Source organism: Aspergillus undulatus (assembly GCF_047715775.1).
Source record: "Aspergillus undulatus strain CBS 261.88 unplaced genomic scaffold BDV17scaffold_31, whole genome shotgun sequence".
NCBI lineage: Eukaryota > Fungi > Ascomycota > Eurotiomycetes > Eurotiales > Aspergillaceae > Aspergillus > Aspergillus undulatus.
Window position 1 is genome coordinate 104,217 of NW_027396635.1, and position 26,499 is coordinate 130,715.

Sequence of the window (26,499 nt, forward strand, 5' to 3'; positions counted from 1 at the left end):
AGTAATAGACTTATCCAGATCTATAGGATGTCCTATCCAAACGAATGGTTGGACAACGTGGAAGGTAAATATAGGGTTCCTATCTAAATGCCTCTAAATATACTCAAAGTCATGAGGGTAGTCCCCAAGGTATCTGATATTCAAGCGATGCTTGTCTACGGTGTGCCTTCGCCAATACATCTCGTTGTCCAGCGATTCATTACAGTAGTTACAGTGACGATCACCTAGATGCACGTCTCGGAAGTGTCGTAACAGACCCTTGTGGCGGGAATACTGCTTGAGACGCCGATTGTTGAATCCCGCGGGATAGCCATAGCATTGGAAGCACGCGAGAGGCTTTTCTGCAACTCGGATATCTTCACCAGCCTTCTGCAAGGCAATTTCATGCGGTGACGGCGACGGGGCAAGAGGGAGGGGCGGGTCTGTTGCCATAACTTCCTCTCTGGAAGGTGTATGCGTTCGGGTTTCTTTAATCGGAGCAGTTCGCTTGGGCCGTCGTCCTCGTCGCGGACCACCTTCCAGGACATCGCAATAGAGCCGTACTGCTTCGGTAGCCTCGTTTCGCCGCTGCCACTCGGCTTCTACTGACAAGGAGGTGGGCCAAGTCATTAGTTTCCCAAGCAGGTAGATCTGCTGTGGGAGGAGTTTCTCTTCAAGTTGGAGCTGCTCCTTAGCCTCTTTGCCCGCAATCGCAGTGCCCGCTAGTTGCCGCTCAATGTCGAGGACCGCTTGCTCCTCGTCGAATTCCTCTCGCACACGCTGGCGGAGGGCATACAGGAGTCGATTCCGCGTATTCGTGACCCCCCGTTTCAGCTTGTCAAGTTTATCGAGTTGCCGATTAGTCTTTTTCTGCCTACGCTGAAGCCTTTGGGAGAGCACATCCCGCTTCTGAATAGCTTTTTGGAGCTCCGGATCATGCTCCACTGTGGCCTTCTGCGCCTCAGTGAGCTCTCGGGGCCGACGTCGGTCAATCCATCGGCCCATCCGCGTGATCGCCCTCATCATGGCCGAATCTGGCTCGAGACCTCTCATCAGCGCCTGCATATCAGTGCCGATGCGCCGAGGAAGGTAGTGTTTCAGGAACGTTCGAATATCCGCGTGCTTCATAATCAAGTTCTGTTGGGCATCGCTGACGAGACCTAGCAAATCCCACCGTTCTGAATCAATATCGTATGGCGAGAGGAGGGACATGATGGCATGTTCCGAAACTTACCGCTCTCATTCAGGATAGTGCCGCCACCGTATCGGAACCGATGAGTGAACAGTGACCACTTAAAGCCGGCGATCTCGCCAAAGGTCTTGAGCTGTCGAGATAACGTACTCTGGGAGATAGGCTGCTTGCGATCAATCTGAATCTTGCCACGGACGCTCCTGACCTCGCAGAATACATAGTGATCTGCCTTGTCCTTTTTCAAGGGGACCTCCAACTGCTGACGGCCATCTTCTACCCACAGGCATCGGAGGTCCTCCATTGACTTTATTCCCGGGGGTCGGAACGCATCATCGTGAAAAAAAATGCCAAGAAGGAAGGTATGGGGGCTCAGCATCAACGACGGATCACATATGATTTCAGGAATGGAGAATGTGTTTCTGTTATCCGCGGGTTAGTGACGCGTTCTCTGGAGAGGGGGCTGTTGGAAGAAACAGAAAATCTGACATACGCCTGTGTCACGCCCAAATATTTCTTAGCAAACCTGTACTCGATCTCCAGAAGGATCCGGGGTGGTCCACCGTGGGGGTCCCGTTGGATTGAACACTGTAGATGCCGATATTGAAGACGACGCATCGCATTAATACGATTCACCGTGAAGCACGCCATTAAAGGATAGAGACATTGCTGCATGCGTTGAAGACCAATATCAAAGCGTTTCTCCATTGTGCACAGTGTTGTCTCCTGCAGGGGAACCACGTCTTCAATGAACATTGGGGTTTTTTCTTTTTCATCCGTATCTAGACCCATCCGCCTTGCGATTCTTCGGATACTCTGGCTCAAGAGGGTTAGCTGTAAACCATTCAGAAGAGGATGGGCTTGGTTTTAACCTTTCTCATTCGCCGGCCGAGTGCATCGTCTATTGGTTCTCCCGTAAGCTTCTCGTAGTGTCGGAGGAAGCATTTCCAGTCAGTATCCAAAGACTTGAATTTTTTAATGCCCTTCAGCCTCCGACCACCCTTCCCGCGCCGCAGCCGGAGGCACCAATGGACGAACAAGGTTAACTCCTTTTGCCCTGCATCGCGAAGTGCCGAAGCCGGGTCGGCCCACTTAGAGCCTGGGAGTGACCTATATTTCTTACCCCTCTTCCGGCAATACCTAAATCTTATTAGCCCTAACCCCAGTTTGCAGCCGCGCGAATGTTAGGCTAGGCCTACCGTTCCCATCTCTCGTCCATTCGTGTGATATTTCTTCTGGTGCCATCTGCATAGCCATCGTCATCGCTGTCTGACGATACCTCATCATCCGAGTTGACATCAGGGTCCGTATCAGAGTCATCATTTGAGCCGTTGTCACTGCAGTCGTCATCGCTGGGGCTGGTGTCCCGTGCGCCATCCCTGCTACTCACACAACCGGTTGTAACGGTAGGTTTCTCGCATCGCTTCCGGGGACACTGTCGTGCAGGACATCGAGGCCGATCGTTTATATTATCCGGGTCACTGCTGCTGCTGCTATGCTCCGGTTCCGGGGCTAGGCGGTTTGGAGAATGGGATCCAGTCACATTTCTGTGACGCCTCCCCCTCCGGGTTGTTTGTTTGGAGCGGTTCCGACGCAATCGACCCCTGCCTTTACGGCGACAGAGGGAAGGCCCATCGGAGTCCGTAGCATCCGTAATGTCCGTTTGTGAATCAGCGTCGGCGGCATCATCCGAATCCAGGCGGAAAGATACACCGCTGGCGGTTTCGTCTTCGTCGCTATCGCCAGCGTAGTGACGTCGTGGGCGGCGAGCCATGACTCAAGGGAGGGAACCGAGCGACCGGCGTGGTAGAGGAGTCACGGCGAGGAGAAGGATGTAAAGACCAAATAACTGGAGACTGTGACAAGGTGAGAGGCGGAGATAGGTTGAGAAGATGAGGAAGGGAAAAGAAGGCGAGGAGCCTACTATTTATAAGAGAAGATGACTGTAGTGAGGGGGGCAGTTTACTCTGCGAGAGGGAGGCCATTTTCGGCTCCCTCGAAGTCTAGCCACAAACGGTGGGAATGAGTCTTTGTTGCAATCAGCTGCGGCAGGACTTCAGGACAATGGGGAGCTCTATTGTTAGCGCCCCGTACCTGTCACGTGTCAGGAACATGGTGCGTGGTCGAGTCGAACCGTGATTATGCGCACGGCGGTTGAGTCAGCAGCTGGGCCGGTACTACCGTTTTTGGCCTCGTCTGCGGCCGAAAAAGGCAGCGCGGGACCAAATCGAAATCCTTAAACAGTAGTATACTTCAGCTGACCAGACCCCTGAGGATAATCACGATCTAGTAATTACTTAATAACTGATTGCCGATTAATTAATAAGTACTTACCACAGTATTTTCGGCGGCTTGATAGAGGCTCAAAAACACCACATTCTTCAGTAGCAGGTAGAATATCTTTATTAAAAAGATCCTCAAGGAAATGCAGGTCTATTGCTGTATGTCCTTGAATCACCCCCCTATGATGTTTTGTTAATCCTCCATAGGACCCGTTTATATAGCTAATAAATGGCGCGTATTTTCCATGAATATCCTAAGTACTTATTAGCTACTTCTTAACTACTTAAAAAGTACTTTATACATACTATTTGGTTATATCTTTTGAAGACTAGTTTGCATGTTAGAAGTTAATTAACACATGCATGGCCCTTCTTGAAGAAAGAAATCTTGGACTGATAATAACTAAATATAGATAAGTACTTGATAACTAGTTAACAAGTAGTTATAATACCTATATGCATTGCGCTTTCTGATATCAGACTCTAAGATCTGGATATCTTTCTGAGACTTTTGGATTTCTTGCCAAGTACCTTCATCAACAGATAAATGATGATAGGACTGGAGAAACGGGCTCAAGAATTCACATGTATAAATTCCAGAGTATTTCCATGTCTATTTCTTAACCTGATATCCAAGAAATGGGCAGTAAACAGGTCATTTTCGTCCGAAAGGCTGTTATTTTGCATATTAAATCTGAAGGTACTCAGCAACCAGTTATCAAGTACTTAACAAGCACTTACACTATCAGGAAGATATTCCATTTTAACCTGTGTTTATCCTTTGGAAGCAATAATATATATATAGCTATATATATAAGTTATGGGATATTCTGGAAGATTATTGATATACTTAATATTTAATATTGTAAGACTAGAGGGCCCTTTAGCTCTTGTGAGTAGAATAAGCATATCTGGTTCCTTATCATTAAATTGGTTAGCAAGTAGTCAGTAACCGATTCGCAACTAGTTTGTAGGCCATACTGTTATTTCAGGGGAAACTTCAGCGTTTAACTTGACAATATTATTATCGATTTCAACTAGAAGGTCCTGAGAGTCAAGGAAGTCTATAGTTTCAGAGTCACGAGGTTCCATATTATAATTACTTGGTAACTGTTTCTTAATTGCTTCGATATTTCTCAAATAGTAAAAGAATTAAAAACAGAAAGTGAAATTCAGGCCTTGGTTCCTGTATTTTAAGACCTCGTGCGGGATAAATCTGCTTAATAATGGACTTGGCGCTCACGTGCAGGGGGTGTAGGCCACATGAGCTCACCGCTTGGCTCATGCGACCTGTGTACACTTTATTTTTAAGCTCGCTTGAGTCATTGTTGCTTAATAATAAATGGCATCACGTTTTTGGGGTGAGTCTCATATGAGCTCTGCGGGTAGCTCGGATGAGCTATGTACACCGGTAGGCCCCCTATCTAGTAAGATGTCACATGACAAGGTCAGATGACACTAGCCTTAGATAGCTCCCGGATCGCGGATCCGAATATCATCATCATTCTTCTCCCTTGGCTCCTTATACTCCCTTGGCTCCTTATACTCCCTTGGCTCCTTATACTCCCTTGGCTCCTTATACTCCCTTGGCTCCTTATATAAGATACCTAGCTTACTAATAGATAACTAAGCAAAGTATGGGCGTCAGCCTAGGTGTAATTTACTCGATATCAACCCCTAATAAGATCAAAGAATGAAGGTCTGATTTCTCAATCTAGCTGCAAACGGTGGTTTAAATACACAGATAATAGAGACATAACTTTTGAACCGTGGAAATAGCAGAAAAAATTCTGCATAAACCTCGGTGATCGGAGGTTGTCAATCCGATATCTTAAATAGGCAGGTCATACGGTCGACACAAAGCTGTATCCCTAGGGGCAGGCGGTACCTGGGGACAGTATGCTTCGACAAGCGCGGCATCCCACCCTCAGAACGATGCCAGCTCACCATGTAACCTGAGGCCACTTCAGGCAGCAGCATTTTCGCGCGTTTTGTGGCTCTGCTTAGCCAATGTTAATCCAAGACTATAAAATCGCGGAGACTAAGGATTTCAGCTGAGTCTTCGGGTGAGCGCAGGGTGAGCAGCTCACCCTCTCCATCGCGCACTTGCCCTAATCTTGCCCAAGTCGCGCGACGGTAAAGCGGCCTCACCTTAAGGTCACCTGAGCGGCAACACCCAGCGTATCAACTTGCTGAATATATTCACTTTATTTGTTACTTAGAGCACATACGACCATAGGGTGTGGAGAACAGGGCTTCCCGTCCGCTCAGCCGTACTTAAGCCACACGCCGGCTGGTTAGTAGTATGGTGGGTGACCACATGCGAATCCCAGCTGTTGTATGTTTTTTGTCGTTTTTATTTTTTTTTATACTTACTACTTTTTCACAGAGAGCAAGACTTCCCGTCCGCTTAGCCGTACTTGAGCCACACGCCGGCTGGTTAGTAGTATGGTGGGTGACCACATGCGAATCCCAGCTGTTGTATGTTTTTGCTTTTTTTTTCACCGACTTTTCTTTCATCCTTCTTATTGTTAATTGAAGGCCAGTCAGGACTCATATCTGGCGTTGTCGTTGTTCGTAAAGAACGCGGCCAAAAAATCCTTTCGCCCAAGGCCGAGTCGAGTCCTGCCACCGTTCATCCTGTAAAATGCACTGCCTCTATTAGCCAAATTGCTTCAATTATGCCCATCGTTACGGTCGTTATCTTCCGCTTGTACATATATACGTTGAGTTGGCTCGTGAACAGATGCCTTGAGGACCTGAATCCACCATCCAGACCGACTGCCGGCCATGGTCGGTCTCATCTAAGCACAGAAGAAGCCTTCGACTTCAAGGTCATCCTTGGATCACTTTGAAGCATCGTTTTTGGTCACGACCGTTCGGGCCTCAGTCTCTTCTTGCTTCGTCTCTTCTTGCTTCTCGAGATTCGATATCCAGTCGTCCACCGCCTTCCGCATTTGCTCTACCAATCGCCCAGCGAGCCCATCCGTCCCTCGTCTAGCAGCGGCTTTGTCCTCGTCCTCTTTCCCCTTCTCTGCCTCCTCGCACGCCCTTTGCCGGTACTCAGAATAGTAGGTCTCCATTTGCGCCCTGATGGCCTCTTTCTCTCCTTCACCAACCGAAACGACCCTACCCTCTACCTTCCTCTGGTACGCATTGATGCGAGCCAGAGCCGGCTGCATCGCACTGAACGCCGGCATATCAGGGAGCAAGCCCATAGCAATCCAATCGAACCCCTCCAGGCGACAAATAGGCTGAATGGCAAGCGTCGCGTCAATGATACTCTCCGTGCGCTTCTCCTTATCCGTCAACAGCGCATGCGGAACATCCCCCTTCGCCTTCGTCTGCAACCACCGACTAATCTTCGTCGCGACAATCTCGGCAATAGTTGCGTAGACCAGAACGGCTAGGAACGCGAGCTGCAGGTACCCGCGCATATTGACCATGCAAGCAATCGAGGAAAAAGCCGCCAATGCCCCGGTAACCATGAACACCCAGTGGAAGGTTGTCTGCAAGAAATTGGGCTCGTACTTCCACGTTGTGCGCGCCCAGGCTTCCATATTCTTCTTCGGGCCCTTGAATATGACGGTCCCGCCTTCGGGGCGCTCGTAGGCTGCGTAGCGCGGGGTGGTGCCTGGTCAATCGGGGGTGTTGAGACTTGCACCATTGGCAGGAAGGTGATGAAAGCCGATGCGATCCAGTGGCTCCCGTAGAGGAAGAAGAGGGTGAATGCCCAGATATCAGCGGCCAGAATACCAATCAGCATAGCGGCGAGTATCATCGCGCCGTTGACCAGAATGAGGAAATAAAGCGTCAACCTCGCGGCCATCCACCACCCCAACCCGGGATCCCTCGCCAACCGCGCTCTCTTCGCCTTGGCCATATCCGCAACCTCATTCATGGACCGTGCAACTTCATCAATGTAAACAACCATGAAATCGTTCCCGGGGTTCAACTCGCCCGATCGAAACGAAATCAAACTCGTCAACCAAACGTTACTGAAATCCAGCGGCAACTCCCGAAACACAAAATCACTCCGCACGGGAATCATGGTAATGTACTTCGCGCACATTTTGATCGGCGCCGAAAGCGACTTGCTCGGAAGTCCACTGGCCACATACTCCACGAGCATCTGCATTGCCGGCAGCGTACCCCCGATCATGCTCATGTGCGGCCAGTGAAAGGTATCCTTGTCGAACTGGACGTAGAGTTTCGCAGCGCTGGCGTCGGCGCGCGGGTTGCCGAGGACAGCGGCGACACCGAGCGGGTCGAAGGAGACGCTGTCTTCATCGCGCAGGGTGGCTTTGGGGCCATCGGATGAGAAGGGGTATTTTGCTTCGACGATGTTTGTGAAGAGGGAGAACGCGAGGGGGCGGAGCCATGAGTCCATGGTTGAGCCGGACATGGTCACGTTGAGTCCCCGCTGAGAAGTGACAGATGAGGAGGAGCCATGGTTGCGAGAAAGTCTTCAGGTTGTTTTTGCATTGCTTGTTATTTGTTGACGCCAGGCCAAGCCTGCAGGAATCGTGCGGCTGAGCTGAACTGGACACCTGTGCACGCCAAACCTGAAGCGGTTGGAGTGTTGGACGGCGGGGCGGGGATGTGCGGGAATCTACTCCGTACTGTATGGTAGAATGCCTGCTCCACCACCTATCTTTCGGGTTATACTTATCTTATCCGCCAACAGATCTAAAGCAACCTCTTTGTCTTGATTTCAAAATCTCTCTTCGCTTTGCTGGACCGCTTCTCCAGGCTATCTTGACTTCTCTTTCTGCTTCAACAACTCAACCGAAGCGATTGGGCCGATAGTGTGCTTTCGGAGACGAGTGCTCGGAGTAACACTACCACCGGTCCTTTCGCCGCGCTTCAAACATTAGCCGCAAACTTCTCTCGAGACCGACCAAAATCCAAAGGCTGCGTCCCGGGGAAGTCATGGCTAGTAATGTATGTGGCGCTTGAAGACACATGCATTTATCGAAGAGCCGTGATGTGACAGTATATATAGCCCCCTCTGCCAGCCCAATTGACCCCCGTCTTGCATGTCACAAATCCTGCCCCCTGCCCCTTCGGCTAATATGCAGCCCAAGCTCTTCAGACTTCTCTGTCTGGTACCAAGCGCCATAGCCACTGCCATCCCCGCCAGAAAAGCCTCTCACTCCCACATCCTCAAAGCCACCCTCGTTCGCGCCCCTCCCGCCCTCTGAGCCGAGCCGGTCCTCAGCAAGGAATACCACGGCGTGGACATCAACGCCACCACAGCCCTAGGCGTGCAGTACATCAACCGCGCAGCAAGCGAGGGCGCGAACCTAGTTGCGTTTCCGGAGTTGTGGTTTCCGGGGTATGTCCATATATATCTTCCCCCCTTGTCTCTGATCTTCTTAACATAAAACAGCTACCCCCGCAGTAACAATGCAGCCTAGATTGAGACTTGGGGCCCGCAGTACGCCGCCAGCAGCACCGCCAGCAGCATCACCCGCGGCGACAAGAACTGGAACGCTCTTGTGGCCGCTGCCCGCCGCAACGCCAAGATAACTACATCTACATGGCGCAGGCCCTCATCGACCCAAGCAGCGAAGTCCTCATCCACCGACACAAACTGTGCCCGTCCAGCGGGGAGCGCGAGAACTGGAGCGATGGGACCGTACACGAACTAGTCGTCGTCGACACACCTTACGGTAGGCTGGGGATGCTCGAGTGCTGGGAACACATCCACCCGTCCATGAGATTCCCCACGCAAGCGCAGTCCGAGTCCCTGCATATCGGGACATGGCCGTATACGCCTGATTTTGGGGCGAGCAATGCAAGTGCGTTTGAGGGGACCGAGGTTAATATGGCTGCTGCTTCGGTATATGCTACGAATAGCGGGGCGTACGTGCTTGTTCCCACTGTTGGGCGCGCTGCGGCGTTTGGGCCTGATGGGTTTGAGATGGCGCTTGTTGGGGCGGGGGTGTCATACGAGGAGAATCCTTATTTGATTGTTAGTGTTAATAGGGGGCCTGGCGGGTGGCCTTCCGTTTGATGTTGAGGGAGAGCAGTCGTGGGGTGTGCTCGAGCAGATTCGGGACGGGTGGCCGAGTGGTGTTCCTAAGATGGTTGGGGAGATTACGGAGAGGAAGATGAATGATGTTGCTGGGTTTTATAAATGTAGTCCATAAAATGTATATATGTTAGTAAGTAGTGGTTCGTTCAGGACGCATCAACCCCATCCAAGAAGATCCCGGCAGGCTCGAAAGACCCACACCCCCACGAACTCAGCCATCCCTCTCGTTCGAAATAATCCTCCAGATTCCCCTCAATTCCTTCGGGGCCTACTTTCCAGGTCCCGTCTCGCACAAGCTGCATCCATTTCTCGAGAACCCGGGCAAGCCTGGCATTGTGAACGGGCCAGTAGGGCGACTCCTTGGCCTTTACCTGCCAAACCCTCTCAGCGGCTGGACGTCTCATCCTCGACGGCGGCCCGGCCCAAGCCTTATAGCCATACGATGATGGCAGAACCAACCCCACTCCATCGTGCCATCCATTTTTATCGCTGGTGCAGAGACCAGCGTGGATATTGTGGTCCAGTGGGAAAAGGATAGTCGGAATGACTTTTCCGTATTCTTTCTCATGAAGCTCATCCCATACTCCAGCTGTATACTCAAGGTCTGGCTTATAGCCGTGCGGACCCATGCGGGGTGCATTCTGCACTGCGATCTCGTTGCCGCTGGGCGAGTTCGGACATTTGCGACGCATGAGAGGAACACAAGCGAGGGGGCGACATAAATGAAGTTTGACCTGCGTGCTCGGGTAAAGAAGTGGTGGGGGAGACCGAGAAATTCCGGCAATGCTTCGAGTTCAGTGCTGATACTCGTTCTGCGCGTGTGGTCCTGTTCCTGTTCGGGGAGCTTGCTTTCCACCAAAGTGACATATTCGTCCCACACACGCAGATCTTCAAGATCTTGCATGGACGGATACTTCATAGCCCAGCCCTCTATTCTCCCATCAAATGCCCGGTCACCGTAGCCACGTGCGACGAATCCCCGCCGGATATATGACAGCCATTTCTCCAGAATCTCATCTAGTGGTAGCCAAATGTGCTCGTCATAATCCGGAAGAGGGTCGAGATTCAGTTAACTCAACTAGCCTTGCTCGTATCCATATCAAATATCAAGCCGAGCAAATTGTCGTCATAGGAATTGGGCAAATATAATGAGACGCAACGGCTATACTCGCCCAGATACAAACGATCTGTCACAAAGAGCCACCCAGATAGCCACGAGGCCGTAGAAAAACGGCATGATGTTCTATCGAGGAGACTCCGACGTAATCACATTGCTCTATGAGAGAAACTCAAACAGGGGTTTGCTTAGTCTCTTTCGCAGGGCCTTGACTTGTTTCTTCGACTCGGCCTCCCAGTGTTGCACTTCCATCATCCATGCAACTTCCAATGTTTGGTTCAGGAAAGCCCAAGCTCAGCCAAGACGGGTCGACCCGACGTGCCGACTTAACCGGTTCGCGGCATCAAAATGTGCATTGCTCGTTCAAGGCACAGAGTCAGACAGAGCAACTGTATACCTAATGATCATGCATACTTGTATGCTCAGATACTATTACACTCACCTGAGGACTTGCAGCCCGAGACTCACTAAAACAGTTTCTTCTGCTCAGCCCCTGAATTTTAGTAGCACTCCCCCCACTCCTCGATGGAGTCGAGAGATGGGCGCATATCATTGAATCACCAGCACGAAATAGACCCACTGCTTAGCAAAAGCTTAGGATCCCCAATTTGCCCTACAGCGACTAGAATAGCATAGATTAGGGACACCATAGTGGGCTCTCTGTACTTATCGCCCACACCCCTCTCAATTCTCATCGGGCCTCAACTTTCCTCAACTTACTCTCGCTACCTGACTTTCACCTACCTAACCACCAAACACTCAAACAAAATGGGCTTCCTCGGCGACCTCATCGAAGGCGCCATCGAGTCAAAACTCGGCTCTGGCTCTAGCCACCAATCGGAACCCCAACCCCAACCCGACAACTACGGCTCAGGCTCAGGCTACGGTAGCGCCTACGGCAGCGCCCCTCCCCCCTCCGCACCGCAACCACCTTACCCCTGGGTCTCGCGCTGGGACGACCGCAGCCAGCGCTATTACTTCCTGAACGAACAAACCGGACAGACGAGCTGGGAGTTCCCATCCGCGGCTGGTGGTCCGCCATATGGCTCCGGCTCTGGCTACGGCCAAGGTTCCGGGTATGGCTATGGCGCCTCGCCTCTAGGGGGGTATTCCGGCTACGGCGGCGGTGGGCCTGGGTATTCTGAGCCTGGGTATGCGCCACGAGGCGAGTACTACGGAGAGCAGCAGCAGCCGCAGCAGGAGAAGAAAGACCATACCATGTTGTATGCGGCTGGGGGTGTTGCGGCCGGTGCGGTTGGTGGTGCGCTTTTGATGCATGAGGGGGGCGAAATTCGTATGTATACCAGTACCTTACCGTGTCTACTAATACAAACCAGATATACCTTAACCCGCGGACTCGGTTATGGCTTGGTAGGCGAAATAGAGAGCAAAGCTAACGCAACCCCATCAAGCAGACGACGACTTCGAACGCAACAAAGACGAGTTCGAGCAGGGCGTTGAGGATCTACCTGAGGATGCAGCGAGATGGACCGGCGAGGCGGTATGTTCCCCCATTTCGCATTCTCTCACGCATCTCAGCTATCGCTACCTTCCTATCAAAAGTTAATTGGAATTATTTGTTAGGTCGGCGAAGTCGAACAAGTCCCCGACCGTATCGAAGACGGTTTCGACGCAGTCGGAGACAAGATCGAAGGTGCGGTCGATGACGTCGAGGACTTTCCTGAGAATGCGGCCGAGTGGATTGGTGAGAAGGTCGGCGAGGTTGAGCAGTTCGGGGATAACATGGAGAATGCGTATGATGAGGGGTTGAATGAGGGGAGGGGAGATGATTGGTAGACATTTATATAGAGAGCAGCTTGCTGTTTGGCTGTTATGTGGACCTGATGACTCGTGGAATGATAGACTATGTTCATAGGAACTGGAATAGACTGGTTCAAAAGATCAGCGAACTGGATAAAATGACAGTATAGATCAACAAAGAAAGTTGAGCCACGGCCCGGGGTGGATGTTTGTATGGGTTCCCCGCACGTGGCCGGACCTCGGTTGCGGAGAACACCAACTGGGTAGCCCTTTATATGCAGCTATCCTTGGGCCTTATTGGGACTACATGTCTTTGAAAGCTACCGACTCCATACACTCATCGCGTTTTCATGAAGTAGAATGTCGCCGCAACTCCCCCTTACAGGCGTCCGCGTCGTCGAGCTGGCCGGTCTAGCTCCCGGTTCGTGAACCGCACCCCAGATAATAGCGTCAAATACTAACAGACAGTTGCAGGGCCCTTCGCCGGTCTTCTCCTGGCAGACTACGGCGCCTCAGTCCTGCGCATCGATCGACCAAATGCCCTGAGCGCCGACCAGCTCACCCGCGGCAAGACCTCCATCACCCTCGACCTACGCGACATGACCTCCCACCGCCTCCTCCTTGACCTGCTATCCAACGCCGATGTCCTGATTGACCCCTTCCGTCCGGGTGTGCTTGAGCGCCTGGGTCTTTCACCCACGGATATCTTGTTAAAGCGGAACCCGCGCTTGATTGTCGCTCGCATGACAGGGTTCCGGCGAGACGGGAAATACAAGGATATGGCAGGGCATGACATCAACTACATCGCCGTTTCTGGAGTTTTATCTATGCTAGGTCGCGCAGGCGAGAGACCGCATGCGCCGGGGAATATCCTTGGCGACTTTGCCGGCGGAGGAGCCGTCTGCTTCCAGGGTATTCTGCTGGCGTTGCTGTCGCGTGCGAACACGGGACGGGGTCAAGTAGTTGAAGCGAACATGGTTGATGGCTCTGCGTACCTAACGACCATGCCGCGACTGGGTACGCAGACGCCGCTTTGGAGCGGACCCCGGGGCATGAATATGCTCGACGGCGGGAGTCCATTCTACGATACCTACGAGACGAAGGACGCGGGGAAGTATTTTTCAGTCGGTGCGCTGGAGCCGCACTTCTATGCGGCTCTGATCAAGGGTTTGGGGTTCCAGAAGGGGGAGTTACCGTCGCGCGACGATCGCAAGAACTGGCCTGTTCTTCGAGAAAAGTTCACGAGGCGGTTCAAGGAGAAGACGCGCTCCGAGTGGGAAGCTATATTTGATGGGACGGATGCGTGTGCGACGCCGGTGTTGGAGCAGTCGGAGTTGCAGGAAGCTGGCTTTGAGCAGCGGCCGATAGTGCATTTGTCCGATACACCGGCCCGACCGATCGCGCCGGATGATGGTGGATGGACCGGCGGAATTCTCGCGCCAGGGACTGGAGGGCAGGAGACGTTGAAGACATGGTTGGGATGGAAGCAGGGCCGCGATTATGAGGTGAGGAAAGACGGAGCGCTGGTGCGGGCTGATGGCAAGCCGAAGTTGTAAAGAGCTGAGCAGTACCTTTCTCAAGCCGTTGTGAACCTCAAAAATCAAGGCCTCAAGGACCGAGGACCAAGGATTGTGTTCCGTATTCCGTATGTAACCATGATTTTTCCCGGTTCGGCCGCGAGCGAGGGATCCACGATTCTCGGAAGAGTGTCTGGAGGACCACGGTCCGACTGAGACAATCGGAGCAGAGCCCCTTTGTCGCTGTCTTTGGACTCCATCACGGGACAAAAAGCCACCAGCCGCTGGTAATTAGTCCGAGTGGAAGAAAGGGGGTATCAGACTGAGCTGAACTAGATTATGTCTCACTTCAACACGATCAGCCACACGATGAAAGTAACGGTTGAAGAAAGGTTGCAACCCCCGGCGCCAATTCCAGAGCGAGGATTCGATGTAACTCAACACATGCTGGGCTTGCGGGGAGTGAGTGGTTCGCTTTCTCGTTCGTGAACCATTCATTTCCTAGCACTAGTCTTGTTGGTTAAAAAGTTAAGGTAATCTTAGTGGATGCTCACGTCACTTTCTCTCCGTCGGTCCCCAACTCTGTGGGCATGGAAGCATGACCTTGGCGCTGGAGATTCCCCGGCTGAGCTAGGCTGGCTTTTCCCTCATACCCAGGAGACAGCGGCATACTTGCCTGTCTAACATTGCTGGTTTCGTGACGTCGGATTTCTCGGGCAGACCGTGGGGATTCGACGTCATAGCGAACGGGAAGAGAAACACATAAAGTCATAAAGTTACATAAACCCACCGGATCTGAGACGACAAGAGTCGAAAATCAGGTACGCTTCCCTGGCGTCCTGGTGCTAGCGGCCGGTAAGGTATTATAACCATTGTCTCAGCGCTGTATTAAGGAATACAGCTCAGCCATGTGGAAAGTGGCGCAGCAACCCCTCACCCGCTCCTTGTCTCAGTCTTTGAACTCAGTGAAAGAGATTGACAATGATGGAGCGAGCTGTAAATAGTATTTCAGGAATCCAGGGTAAGAGCAATAGTGGACGATTAAGCGCCAGCCACAGGAATCAAGCCAAGGAGACCGGGTGCTGTCATCTGATGTGGCTCAACATAATGGCTGTGCGGAATCTCGTACCGTGGTATTGTTACACGGAAGTGTATCAAGCCGTGTATGATACGGTATGGTTCTTACCCTATCATTTGGCTCTGCTTTTTCTCGCCCGTTTTCTCCGCCATCGCTTCAAGTTATCGTTCAGCAGCTCAGTCCCCCTTCCCCTCTTTCCTCCCTCATATTCAGCCGCGCCCGCTTTATATACTACCGGTTCTGAATTTCCTTCTGGCTAATTGAAATTCTATCTTGCTCCCTCTGCAATTGCCCGCATACGACTATCTACTGCTGGCAGATCTCCCCTCCGGTTCATTGGTAACCTAGGTAGCCGCCGTCGCAGCGCTTCACCTTGACCCTGACGAAGCCGGCGCGCTCTCAAGCGAATCGCGTTTGTGATTCACTCTGCTTTGACGAGAGCTTGTGTCCACCAATTTTCCACGTTGCGCGCCCTGCGAGGAATACTCGTTTTTCCCGCCCGCCAGAGCTGCAGATTGGTACTCGTACGACGCCGGCAGCCGCTTGCCTTGCAACCGGTAACTCGTCCGCCTTTGTTAATTGTGTTGCGAACCAACAAGTCGGATTTGAGGGTACTGCACCATAAACGTTGCATACTTCAGTCCTGACCAGCTGCTAAAAAGCAAATAACGCTTCTACCCAACTGTGTCGATTGGGCGTACATGGCCGGTGTACAGCTGTAATCGCCCACCATGACAGACTACCGATTGCCGATGCACAAGCCGCCTGCGCGGAAACCTGTTCCTTCTGCACATTCAGGGCCTCATTTCCAAGCTTATCCCAATAATGGATATCAGCCACAACAGTACCAGCCGCACCCCCAGGCTCAACAATACGCCGCCCATCCCTCGGTCGCTTCCCTTGCGCACAGTCGAAGTCGAACATCCTCTTCAAATGTCTTGCCCTATGCGGCCCAACAGCAGCAACAACAGCCGTATACCACGGGCCCTTCTCCACAGCACAGTATGACTCTCCCATATAACCCCATGGCAAGGCGCCTGTCGAGTGCGACCACTTCGACGACATCCACAGGTAACCCTCACATGAATCCGGATATTCGGCGGAGCACGTCTGGGCGTTCCGCCAATTCCCAGATGAGTTATGTGGCCTTATTGCGCCGGCAAAAGGCAACGGTTTGGTGTGACCGTGCGCAGACGGAGGATCCTCGGTTGCGACAACAGAAGCTCGTGGATAAGAAGCGGGCGTACCTCGAAGTCCACGGTGCAGGCGCCGGAGGACGTGCAAGTACGCTGGGAAGCGGAAAAGGCAAGCATGGTAATAAGGTGAAGGATCTCTCTCCTTCTGCCCTTGTTGGTGCGACTGTCCCAGTCCGACTTAGTGCCAACGAGGTTGGGGACGCCGACGATGATGCACTCAGTGACCGGGACTTCCCATACCGTCGAACGGGGAGTGGACGAAGCTCTCTCGGCAGCGGTCATCGTTATCCCAGTGGCTACCAGCGAAACACGATGGGCAGCAATAGCAGCCCGCCAAATGAAAAGACGGACCTTCCGGGCGTGTCCGAGAATCCAACTACGGACAAAGCCGAGGAGCAAAAGGATACGAACGCTGCTAAGGACGATACTGCCACAACCCATAGTCGACACAGCGAGCAGGAAGATAATTTCGGAACCGTTGGGGATATGGGTGCGCCGAGCGCCGCCACGTTGGCTGAGCAAAAGGCGAAGAAGGCTGCCGACATTCGGCGTCGGGGTAGCGTGGACGACCGAACAACCTCCATGACCAACGTGCGGCTATTCGTCGCAAATCCAGATGCAGATCTGAGCGATTAGCGGAAGCGAATATCTCTTTTGCAACTCAGCTACCTCGAAACACGCAAACAAAACCAATTCTTCAATGTCCCGATTCTTTTTCAGCATATTGATATCCTGCACTGTCATGCTCTCTTGCCTTGCTTCATCTGCGTTCGCCCACCAACCTCCCTATAAATTTCACTCTTCACCAGTGCTCGGATTAGGTGATTGACGTGAAAACAAAGGGCTTCACCCCTGTCAACCGGGACTGCATGGAGTGACCTATGCAGGAGCATCGACCACACGTCAAATGTATCTCTCCTTGTATTGCCATCTATTACACCGGTTGGGCGTCTTATGAAGGAGTGCAACTACTAATAATAATACCTTGTACATAATTACCGATACCTATATAACAATTTTGAACTCGCTGGAGTCTCAATACATGAGTTAAAAATAAATTACAATAGTAGCTGGAAGTCTTGAGGTATAGTTAGTTGGTGGTGTCTATCCAGGGCTGACTCGATTACATAATGCATCACGTGTCAGCTAGTCCATGCGAGGCAGGCGCGTGAGTTTGTCAATTAACGCGTCCCTTTGCTCTGCTCGAAGATCGGCCCATCCTGCTCCTCTCGACCGTCTCAATCCCCATTCACTCTTTGGTGGCTGTTCATGATTGGATTGAAGCGCGTTCTGTATCCTTGATTGAATGATCTATTGACTGTTCGAGTTTTTGTCTCATTTCATTGCTTGTTGCTTGTCTTTCTTATTCGATGATCGTTCTCAAGAACCTCCAGCATTGTCGACTTCAAACTGCGCCCATCCCAACTTTCTTTATAAGGGGAACGACAGCATGCAAACAACTTTAGCAATGGACACCAGCCCAATTGCTGCTTCGACGCCCATTCCCACTTCAACACCTGCACCTACGCCGAGCCTATCGCCGTTCCTGTCGACGCAATCACAGTCCTCGACTCAGCAGCTGTCCCCAGGGCAGAAGCGGCCTGCTAATGAACTTGATGCACCTACCACGCCTATCTCATCCGGTCACGATGGCTCGACGCCCACACCAAATATACTCCCAATGCCCACCGATGATAAAGAGAATTACAGTGACTCCTTTAGCTTGAAGGACGATGGCTACACTGTGACGTTGAATCCAGCTGCGCCGGTGGCTATACCTACCATTGCTGGAATTGGAAATGTGGTCGTCTCCAATGGCGTCACGGGTCAGGCTCAATCACAGACGGGAAATGGGGCAGGTACTGCCCCTGCTGCCAAGAAGAGGAAGTTGACTCCCGCCGAGCGGGAGGCTAAGCAGCAGGAGAAGGAGGCGAAAGAGCGACAGAAGCTAGAGGAGAAGGCTAAGAAGGAAGAAGAGAAAGCCAAGAAAGAGGAGGAAAAGCGGAGAAAGGAAGCGGAGAAGGAAGAGGAGCGGAAGAAGAGAGAGGAGAAGAAGAAGGCGAAGGACGAGGAGAAGGCCGCCAAGGAGGAAGAGAAGAGGAAGAAAGACGAAGAGAAGCTGAAGAAGGAGAGGGTAGGTTCCGCCGATCTATTCTTTCGCCTTATGTCCACGGTAGGGTCTCGCTAACACCTGACTAGGCGCAAACCAAGTTAAATTCCTTCTTTGCTAAACCGAAGGTTACTGGAGACATGCCTTTTTCTGTCGTAAGCAGTTCGCCGACGAAGGCGTCGGGTGAGGGTGTCTCTACTGATACATCTGAAAAGGTCAGCGAAGTCTCTGCCTACAAGCGAGAGTTTCCGGACTTCTTTCTACATCCCAACACCCATGTTGCACCCCAGCACAGATTCGAACGTGATGCTCAAGCGCTCGCTCATTTACGAGCAAAGATAGACTCGTCGTTCAATACCGACACCGCTGGACAAATAGTCTTCCGACCATCCGAGCTATTTAGAATGATACCATACAAACGAAGACGAGGCTGCCAAAGCATGTCAGTCAAGGATATTTTGCTTCAAATGCAGAGCTTGAACGATATGCCAGAAACCTCTGAAACTGCGTGGAAGCTTCAAGCATCCTTAAGACAAGTGAGGATGAAGTCTCTGAAGTTTGGGGAAGATGTCCGTCCACCATACCAAGGAACTTACACAAAGCACTTGCCCAAGCAAACCGCATCGAAACTAATGCGCAACCCATTCGCTCGTTCGCTACCCGAGGTCAATTATGACTACGATTCTGAGGCAGAATGGGAGGATGCCGAAGAAGGAGAAGAGTTGGACTCTGAGGATGAAGATGAAGGCAGCGAAGATGGAGACGAGGACATGGATGGCTTCCTTGATGACGAGGATGACCACTTAGCAAATGGCAAAAGGCGACTACTCGTGGGTGACCTTGAGCCTGTGTGCACCGGCATAAAATGGCAGGATCAGGGGTCCGATCCAGAGCTGCAGACTTGCAAACTTGAGACAATCTTACAGTCTGTCACATTTCCAATCGACCCCTTCTCCTCGTCCTACTGGCAAAAGCCAACGGTTTCAGACCAGGCCAACGGCTTGGGACGTTTGGGTCGTTCAACCTGGCATGTTTTCATGGGGAACCCAGCTTCCGGGGGCACGGTCACGCACGAAGGAAACACAGGGACACCCCCAAAGCGGGCGTTTCCGGCTGAACAGCTCGGCGAATTCAAGACTGTTGTTCAGGACAGTAACCTAACCAAGATGGGTTTGGTCGAAGTCCTCAAGAAAAGGTAAGAGTTGTGGTCTCACCTTAATTGGAGCTAATCGACTGACCCCTCCGCTTAGGTTCCCGAAAGTATCGAAGGGCACTCTAAAGCATACTCTAGACTCGGTCGCGACGCGGGTTGGACAGAAAGAAGCCGACAAGAAATGGGTCTGTAATTAGCAAGGCCAGCGATTGGGCAACGGACAACGGACGAGACGAGTGGTATCTACAGTGAACCCGCTAGTATCATTATCGCGAGCGACATCGCAAGTGCATGCTTGCGCCTAGGGTCTACTGCTGTGACCGAACGGGTGACTGCGACAACTCGAGGGCAAAGTGGTGAGATAGCATCGCGACTCTCGACTATTATTCGGGTGCAGGGTTTGACCGATTGATTCCACGGCGCAGTGAAATTCAGCAGCGACCAGTGGTACGTGTACCTGCTTGCTGGAGACAGGGGCACACAGCGCAGGCCGTGAAGTGCACCCCGCCGATTGCGATGGACAGATGCGAGAAGAGGAATGTGGCGGGGACAAGCGCATGCTAGGAGATTTAGCTTTACTGTATCTAGCCTTAACTACATAGAGAAGTCGAAGATTGAAGAAGTCGACATAATGATGACTTGCAGTTGCGGATATTACACTTCCATTGATCCACAGGATGAGTCGGGAAGCGTAGAATCGAACCTTGGAACGCGACGAGCGATCTGGAATGAATCTTGGAAGAGGCGAATCAAACCCAGCAGCGACTATGTTTCGTCGGAAGCGATCTGTTTCAGCGCAAGAATGAGCATGAGAAAGTAGACGAGCACTACTGAGATGCAGAAATGCAGAGATGCAGGTGTGGACGAGGCGCGAAGGAGGGCGAGCGGCCAATGAGCGGGCGGCATGCATGCAGTGCCAGCGCATCACTCTTCATGTTGGACAGTGTGCAGTGGGTGTTGAGTGGTTTCTCGCTATTATTACTATTGACTGTCAGCTCGAGGATTTGTGGTCTGAAAGGGAAAAGACTTGCAGACTATTATCTGTCATGATATTGACCAGATTATACTTCTAGAAAATAGTATAGTATAGTAGCGGCAGTCAACTAGCGGGAGAATCTGAGTAAAAACAGTAGTATAGCATCCAGGCAATGCAGGAATGCAGGCGTCCGCTTCGAGTCACCGCCTGCCAGCTCACTCTCTCACGCTGCCAGTCTTCGCGCCCCTCAATTTGTTGGCAGCCATGATCCCCATCTTCTAGAGTTCATAGTCCTCGTCTCCGTTGTTCCTTTCCTGTCCAGCCTGCATGTCATCCGCTCAGCTTCCCTCTCCCCTCGCCCCTCTCCCGCCACTTGTCGCGCTGTCCTGCACTCGGAGTTTACCCCGTCCTGATACTGCGTCTGCTCGACTGCAGCTTGTATACACTGCCAATAAGATCCTAGTCTGTCTTTAGCCTCCTCTGCCTGCCTCGCATTTCTTACTTATTATTATTCTCCCGTTTCACTTCCTTTCTAATCATCCCCTGCCCTTTCCCTTTCCTTCTCCCTTCTCCCTCTCCTCCCCACCCTCTGTCTATCAACTCCTTCACTCTCCCGCTTCATCGCGCGTCCTCACCCTGGAGACTCTCATCGTGTCGCCTTCGCCCTCACGGCTGCCTTCACCCCATGAGATCCGTCCGTCGTCGTCTTCGCCCTCTCTAGAGGAGCCATGCGATAATCGAGAAGCTGCTTCTGCCGCTGCGGCCGCCGTACAAACTCCAGCTCCATTATCGCCCGCCCTTTCTGAGCCATCCAAGCCAAGCGGTCCACCACTCCCAACTGCCCATGGCAACAACACCATGTTCGATGCCCAATCGAACGATTTGTCGTCCCCCCTGGCTTTTGTGAGCAGTATGTGTCTTTTTTACTATCAATAATCTCTTTTGATCTGCGCCCTTTTTATGAGATATCTTGATTTGCCCCCCTTCCGGCGATAAGATCATCGTCTTTGGGCATGAATATCCATCCTCATCTGTCAGCCGCGTTTGGATCCCTAGTCTACTAAACACTCCTCTTTCCGCGACAACTGGCTGCGCAATCGGTTCCTAACATTTTCTTGTTACTTTAACTACCAGACCTGTTCCCCGCCGCTCTCAAGGCAATCCGACCATGTGAAGAAGCCGCACCTCCCGGTGCTGACGCGACTGCCAGCATGTCTCCCATAGTGATTTCCCCACACTCAACCTCGAGTCACACCACAGGTGAGTCTGGAGACTCGGACCGTTCGAGCTGGCGATTTGTTTCAACTCCCAATTCTTCCGAGGATGGACAGCCCTTTATTGAGAAACCCGCATCCATGCCGGTGGAGAAGCGCCCCAAGGTATCCTTTGAGGAACTGGCCGGCCGCTACCGTCAGAACCAGCACAAGCAGGCGCGCAGGAAGAAACTGGAACAGCGCCTCCATGCGACCAAGGTATCTTTGGGCGTTTCGGCGCGTTTGATCCGTCTTGGTGCCGCGGTGCACAGGGGCCTGGTTGACAGACTCAAGCACGACGATAAGGCTAATTTCATCGCTTTCTATCATACCATGATTGACCTCCAGGAGCCTTGTTCCTTAGCTGCCCGGCGTCAGCTTCGCCAGTCTGATTCAGAGGAAGATTGGTCGTCGACCTCTCGCGAGTCTGCCCTGGACCGCGCGCCGGATTTCTTCAAGCAGCTGAGCCCTCAGTCGCAGGCCGATCTCCTTGACATTCTGCAGTCGGTCCGTACGGATCCCCAATTTGTGTTTGAGAAACTATGCAGCTTGACCCCTACTCAGCTGTCTACTTTGATATCTTCGTCCGTCTCTTCCTGGGAAGTGAGTGGGGATTCGTTCCATTCTACGTCCCGTTCCAGGATTTCTAGCCTGAATTCGAAAATTGGCCATGCATCTGCTATTCCATTCAAAGACCGTGTTTTGGCTTTTGAAAGAACGGACCCCTTGTCTACCCTGCTGTTCAATGTTTACGCAGCTCCTCTAGACTCGGATGCCCCGGAGGCACAGCTACGTTTGGATATGTGGTCCTCGGTCTGCGCGAAACTCATTGCTGATGGAGCTAGCCGGTCTTACGCCCTCATCGACCATATTTTGACATTATGGGCCACAGGTAGTGACTGGAAAGCAAAGCCCAAGTTCGAGCTCTACCTGATGGACATCCTCCAGACCGGCGCATTCCTTCTAGAGCCTATAGAGGCCCCATCTGGGTTTGGCATGGATCCAATCGACCCTTTACGGACAGAGGTTGCCGAGGAGTACTTTGCATCCGCAGTGGACGCGCTTCTTGAGCTTTTGGATGACCCAGATGCAGGCCTACCCCATTCAGTGATACAACTGAGCAAGGCCATTTTGCAGAAGCTCGACCGCCAGGACTGCCGCGACCGCTTTTTGGATTTCTTACTTGTGCAGTGGTTCTTCCCCAAGTTCCTCTATGGGGCTCTAACGTACCCTGAAGTGAGTACAACCGTCGCACTTTATCTGACATCCGCTGACCACGCTTGCAGGGCCATGACCTTTTGCTTGATTTCTATATTAGGAGAGATGCGAGAGAGAAACTGCTAGGGCAGATCGGCTATCAAGCTTATTCGCAGTCACTTGCGATTCTGCGCCCGATGTGCGTTTTTCCATGATTACCGCATCCCCCCAATCCAAGGCGTGAGAACAGCTCACTAACAGTACTCATTATGTTGTTAGGCACCATTACCCCATGGCACGCGAGGGAGTCAGACAACATATTGAAAACATGCTCGAAAGTGTCATCCACGATTCTACTACCAATGACTCTACTCAACTTTCAACTCTCACTGGGCTTCCTCGTGGACCGGCTTCCCCTGCAGTGTTTCTGATGCTTTCCAATGCCGATGTTCTCACATTGTTGAACTCGCTATTCCCAAGCCCTCCTTCTCCGTCATACAGCTCGCAGTCTCCCCCGTCAGGCATCTCTCTCTCACCACTCGGACCACAGTCAGACAAGATGATGCCCACCACGTTTGAGCCCGGTTTTTACCGCCCATCCATACCGTTTTCTGCTCGGTCAACTTTCCATGCAAAGGGCACTTTTTCAACGGAATTCCATCTCTTCTCCCTCCAGGAGAACACGTTGACTTCTAAGGCAGACAGGATCCGGTTCGAGTTATCTGACCTCGGCGAGCGTGATGCTCATATTCATCTAGAGCCCCCTTCGGCCGAAGAATGGACTCTCTTTACGGTTGCGCAGGATGGAAAGCGGCTAGTTTGGGGCTTGTTCTCGGACTGTCAACCAAGTTCTCAGGAGGGTTTTACTGCTGATGAGGGCAACTCATCTACCATGGGAACAGAAGACAACTTCGAAGCGTTACAGACCGCAATTGTGAAGCTTATTCAGGAGAACCCTGCGGGTGATCGCGCTGAGTATGGCTTACAACTGTCTACGAGTGCGCCACAACTAGACGGTCTGTCACTCAAAGAACGCTTCAATCGCGCCATGGCATATTGTCATCAGAGTTCCGATTTCATTGGCGCGCATTACTGGTGGAATGCTGCTCGACTACTCCGCCGGAGTGTTGCTAACGACTCGGTCCTACCGGCCGATGACTCTTGGATACTGGAGCCTATGCATTCCATCTGCGTCCGCTCTCTTCAAACATCTAGTTCTGTCATCGAGCGCTGCGAGGCCGACTTTGTCGCCCTTGACCGCCATACACAACGTCTGCAGAGAACAGTCAAGGATATGATGAAGACCATGGCCAGACTGCGAAACAAAATGTGGTATATGACTGATGTGAGAAACTCCAGGCGCTACGAGGAAGCGAAGCATGTCGCACTTGCGCTCAAGTCTATGCGCAACGCTCAAAGATACGCTCAGAGCGAGCCGCGGTCTCGTGGCGGGCCCAGGTCTTTTAGCGGGGCTTTACTTCAGAGACCCGAGCTTCAGATCATGAATGTCATGAAAGCTCCCAGCAACCAGGCAGGCCCGACCAAACTAGCGGACGAACAAGTCGATTTGATTCGAAAATGGCTGGCCCATAACAACATCGACAACTTCTGCAAAGGTGAGGAACGAATTCACCGTTTCTGCTATGAAGTCGGGACAAGCATCAACCGCTTGGTTGGGGAGACCATGGCCGAGACCCCAGTTCTATGGGCCAGTGAACTCTTCCACAAAGAGCGAGCCAAGTACGAAGGTTCTAGCAATCGAGGCTTCTTCAGCCTTACTTCCAGCCTGCGGTCGTTTAGCACGGCGACTGAGGATTCCCCTCACTCCACGCCCTCCATTGGCAGCTCTTTCCTGCGTCCGCAGGAACCCGCACGGGCCTCACAGGAGCCTCCTCGACTAAACCTCAACCCGTCTTTCCACAGCCTACACTCTGACCGGTGGTCGCCCCACGTAGCCGGTACTGATACATCTTCTATCCTCGGTGACAGGGCTCCATCCACGACCACTGGGGATTCCTGCAGCACCTTTTGGTCTCAGCCTCCCCAGCACACTCATTATGCACCCAGTGCCTCCAGTCTTCACTCCCGGCCTCCGTCCATGCTCAGTGACACTGCTGTTCAAACCCCGCGGCGTATTGAACGAAAGTCCAACGGAAAGACAGCGTTTCTGGACGACATGAGACGCACACTGACAAGCCTACTGTTGAGCGATCTTGGCTCACCGGTGTGGAGTTGCGGTACCGAAACCGATGCTTGGTTTGGCAATGTGCTAGACCAAAAGAGAATTCGGGCGCAGATGAGGAAACGATCTCGCATACACCGTTTCTATGCCGAGTGTGATGAGCGAGCAGTCCGTCAATCCCTTCACCGCGTTCTGTCCTCTCGAAGAAGCAGATCCCTTGACCCACCCGAACGAACGAGCTCAAACATCTCCTCTGGCGAGATGATGGATGACTCGGCCGATTCAGACATCCCAGCTCCGTTCTCCTATGATACGGTTTTCCGCCGTCTACTCGACGTGTTTTCTCGTCACGGGAATCCGTTCGTCAAACTTGATGCGCTCCGAGATCTTCGAAGCCTGGTCATTGCTTCAATGACAACCGCCAACGATGACCAGGTTCTGTCTTCCCCTCTTCCGGATTCTGCTTCACGTCAGAGACGATCTGTGATTCACAGGAAGCGCGATGCGCGGAGCAGCTTCTCCGAACCCCATGCTCGCCGCCAGCCTGAACGAGATCCCCTCCACACCCCGACATTCCCACCGGCCGCGTCGATTATCTTTGACTCCAGGCCATCTGACTATTCCGTACCCACTGAGAAACAGATTGTTGAGGCGCTTCGCGAGATCATCCTTGACATGAAGCCAAAGACCCTATTCCGTGATCTTCAGTTCATAGCAGCATTTGTTCCCAGCGATACACTTAACAAGACTGATAGCGGCACCGCGTTCTTGCAATTTGGTCTAGCTGCTCTCAGCCTCAAGGACGAAGTCTGCAATAGCATGGTGGAACTTGCCGATGAGATCGTTTCTCAAGAGCTCACTCGCCGACACCCTCCCCATATCTATGATATGCAATCTCGAGTTGGTGATCCAATGAAGGATGCAGCCAACATGTGGATCATCACAGCGAAGGAAGGCCATCCCGTTGCCCAACGGGAGCTGGCAATTGTATACCTCACGCAACCTGAACTCGTCCCCCGAGTTACATTCCCTCTTACTTTGCTTCGAGATACCTTCAAGGCGGAAATGATGTACCGCCGAGACAAGGACTCCAAATCGGACCCCCATACTATGTGCCTGGCACTGCACTGGATGCAGCTGTCGGCGAATGGGGGGGACGAGCTCGCGCGCAACCGGCTTCGTGAACGAGAGGAGTTCGAGTCCATTGCTTAATACTCTCTACTCGCTTTTTAGTTTTCTCGATTATCTTTCCCACTTATTGATACCATTTATGCGGTTGAGTGACTAACTTTTTTTTTTTTTTTTTCATCCTTGTGTCACTAATTTCGGTGAAGTGTTTTTATTTTCTTTCCTGATCTATGCTCCTACTTGGGCTTTGTATTGTCTGACTTGCGGCTGTACTGGAGTGCGGTTTGTTTGATACTACAGCATACAGGCTCGCTTGGGCGGTATTTTGAAACTTCGCCATT

The 26,499-nt window shown here is 52.1% G+C and overlaps 9 protein-coding genes across 9 annotated transcripts; 5 read left to right on the forward strand and 4 right to left on the reverse strand.

The window, feature by feature from the left end:
* Positions 1-93: 93 nt before the first annotated feature.
* On the reverse strand, positions 94-2,942 carry BDV17DRAFT_292238 (DUF3435 domain-containing protein; the record flags this gene model as incomplete). Its single annotated transcript, XM_073762329.1, has 5 exons — positions 94-1,157; positions 1,214-1,590; positions 1,662-1,984; positions 2,041-2,308; positions 2,368-2,942. 5 exons carry the CDS (start codon positions 2,940-2,942, stop codon positions 94-96), a joined length of 2,607 nt encoding a protein of 868 aa, XP_073614583.1.
* A 3,354-nt stretch (positions 2,943-6,296) lies between these two features.
* BDV17DRAFT_292239 (uncharacterized protein) lies at positions 6,297-7,855 on the reverse strand (the record flags this gene model as incomplete). The annotated part of the gene is made up of 2 exons (XM_073762330.1): positions 6,297-7,055; positions 7,115-7,855. The coding sequence occupies 2 exons, from the start codon at positions 7,853-7,855 to the stop codon at positions 6,297-6,299; spliced, it is 1,500 nt and encodes a 499-aa protein (XP_073614584.1).
* Positions 7,856-8,788: 933 nt separating this feature from the next.
* On the forward strand, positions 8,789-9,553 carry BDV17DRAFT_116989 (carbon-nitrogen hydrolase). The gene has a single exon (XM_073753951.1). The coding sequence runs from the start codon at positions 8,993-8,995 to the stop codon at positions 9,467-9,469; it is 477 nt and encodes a 158-aa protein (XP_073614585.1). The 5' UTR covers positions 8,789-8,992; the 3' UTR covers positions 9,470-9,553.
* A 133-nt stretch (positions 9,554-9,686) lies between these two features.
* On the reverse strand, positions 9,687-10,524 carry BDV17DRAFT_265742 (uncharacterized protein). Its single transcript, XM_073758188.1, has one exon. It carries the CDS (start codon positions 10,407-10,409, stop codon positions 9,891-9,893), a length of 519 nt encoding a protein of 172 aa, XP_073614586.1. The 5' UTR covers positions 10,410-10,524; the 3' UTR covers positions 9,687-9,890.
* An 851-nt stretch (positions 10,525-11,375) lies between these two features.
* BDV17DRAFT_282411 (CoA-transferase family III domain-containing protein) lies at positions 11,376-13,924 on the forward strand (the record flags this gene model as incomplete). The annotated part of the gene is made up of 5 exons (XM_073760196.1): positions 11,376-11,901; positions 12,023-12,108; positions 12,192-12,400; positions 12,725-12,789; positions 12,843-13,924. 5 exons carry the CDS (start codon positions 11,376-11,378, stop codon positions 13,922-13,924), a joined length of 1,968 nt encoding a protein of 655 aa, XP_073614587.1.
* A 1,095-nt stretch (positions 13,925-15,019) lies between these two features.
* Positions 15,020-17,197, forward strand: BDV17DRAFT_265750 (uncharacterized protein). The gene has a single exon (XM_073758189.1). The coding sequence runs from the start codon at positions 15,695-15,697 to the stop codon at positions 16,793-16,795; it is 1,101 nt and encodes a 366-aa protein (XP_073614588.1). The 5' UTR covers positions 15,020-15,694; the 3' UTR covers positions 16,796-17,197.
* Positions 17,198-17,263: 66 nt separating this feature from the next.
* On the forward strand, positions 17,264-19,671 carry BDV17DRAFT_117123 (putative chromatin assembly factor 1 subunit A). The gene is made up of 3 exons (XM_073753953.1): positions 17,264-18,293; positions 18,359-19,464; positions 19,520-19,671. The coding sequence occupies exons 1-3, from the start codon at positions 17,610-17,612 to the stop codon at positions 19,617-19,619; spliced, it is 1,890 nt and encodes a 629-aa protein (XP_073614589.1). The 5' UTR covers positions 17,264-17,609; the 3' UTR covers positions 19,620-19,671.
* On the reverse strand, positions 19,596-20,526 carry BDV17DRAFT_117115 (uncharacterized protein). The gene is made up of 2 exons (XM_073753952.1): positions 20,454-20,526; positions 19,596-20,403 (listed from the first exon to the last, which is right to left on the reverse strand). Exon 2 carries the CDS (start codon positions 20,345-20,347, stop codon positions 19,724-19,726), a length of 624 nt encoding a protein of 207 aa, XP_073614590.1. The 5' UTR covers positions 20,348-20,403; positions 20,454-20,526; the 3' UTR covers positions 19,596-19,723.
* A 538-nt stretch (positions 20,527-21,064) lies between these two features.
* Positions 21,065-26,306, forward strand: BDV17DRAFT_117161 (uncharacterized protein). The gene is made up of 4 exons (XM_073753954.1): positions 21,065-21,308; positions 21,533-22,887; positions 22,938-23,047; positions 23,128-26,306. The coding sequence occupies exons 1-4, from the start codon at positions 21,257-21,259 to the stop codon at positions 26,240-26,242; spliced, it is 4,632 nt and encodes a 1,543-aa protein (XP_073614591.1). The 5' UTR covers positions 21,065-21,256; the 3' UTR covers positions 26,243-26,306.
* Positions 26,307-26,499: the final 193 nt, after the last annotated feature.

Bases quoted from the DNA above. Each gene is read 5' to 3' on its own strand.
- BDV17DRAFT_265750 (XM_073758189.1), top strand. From the start codon at position 15,695: ATGACAGACTACCGATTGCCGATGCACAAGCCGCCTGCGCGGAAACCT.
- BDV17DRAFT_265742 (XM_073758188.1), bottom strand. From the start codon at position 10,409: ATGAAGTATCCGTCCATGCAAGATCTTGAAGATCTGCGTGTGTGGGAC.
- BDV17DRAFT_117123 (XM_073753953.1), top strand. From the start codon at position 17,610: ATGCAAACAACTTTAGCAATGGACACCAGCCCAATTGCTGCTTCGACG. The intron at 18,294-18,358 runs GTAGGTTCCGCC...ACACCTGACTAG, and splicing joins AGAAGCTGAAGAAGGAGAGG to GCGCAAACCAAGTTAAATTC. The intron at 19,465-19,519 runs GTAAGAGTTGTG...CCCTCCGCTTAG, and splicing joins GTCGAAGTCCTCAAGAAAAG to GTTCCCGAAAGTATCGAAGG.
- BDV17DRAFT_117161 (XM_073753954.1), top strand. From the start codon at position 21,257: ATGTTCGATGCCCAATCGAACGATTTGTCGTCCCCCCTGGCTTTTGTG. The intron at 21,309-21,532 runs GTATGTGTCTTT...TTTAACTACCAG, and splicing joins CCCCCTGGCTTTTGTGAGCA to ACCTGTTCCCCGCCGCTCTC. The intron at 23,048-23,127 runs GTGCGTTTTTCC...TTATGTTGTTAG, and splicing joins CTTGCGATTCTGCGCCCGAT to GCACCATTACCCCATGGCAC.
- BDV17DRAFT_117115 (XM_073753952.1), bottom strand. From the start codon at position 20,347: ATGCGCTGGCACTGCATGCATGCCGCCCGCTCATTGGCCGCTCGCCCT.
- BDV17DRAFT_116989 (XM_073753951.1), top strand. From the start codon at position 8,993: ATGGCGCAGGCCCTCATCGACCCAAGCAGCGAAGTCCTCATCCACCGA.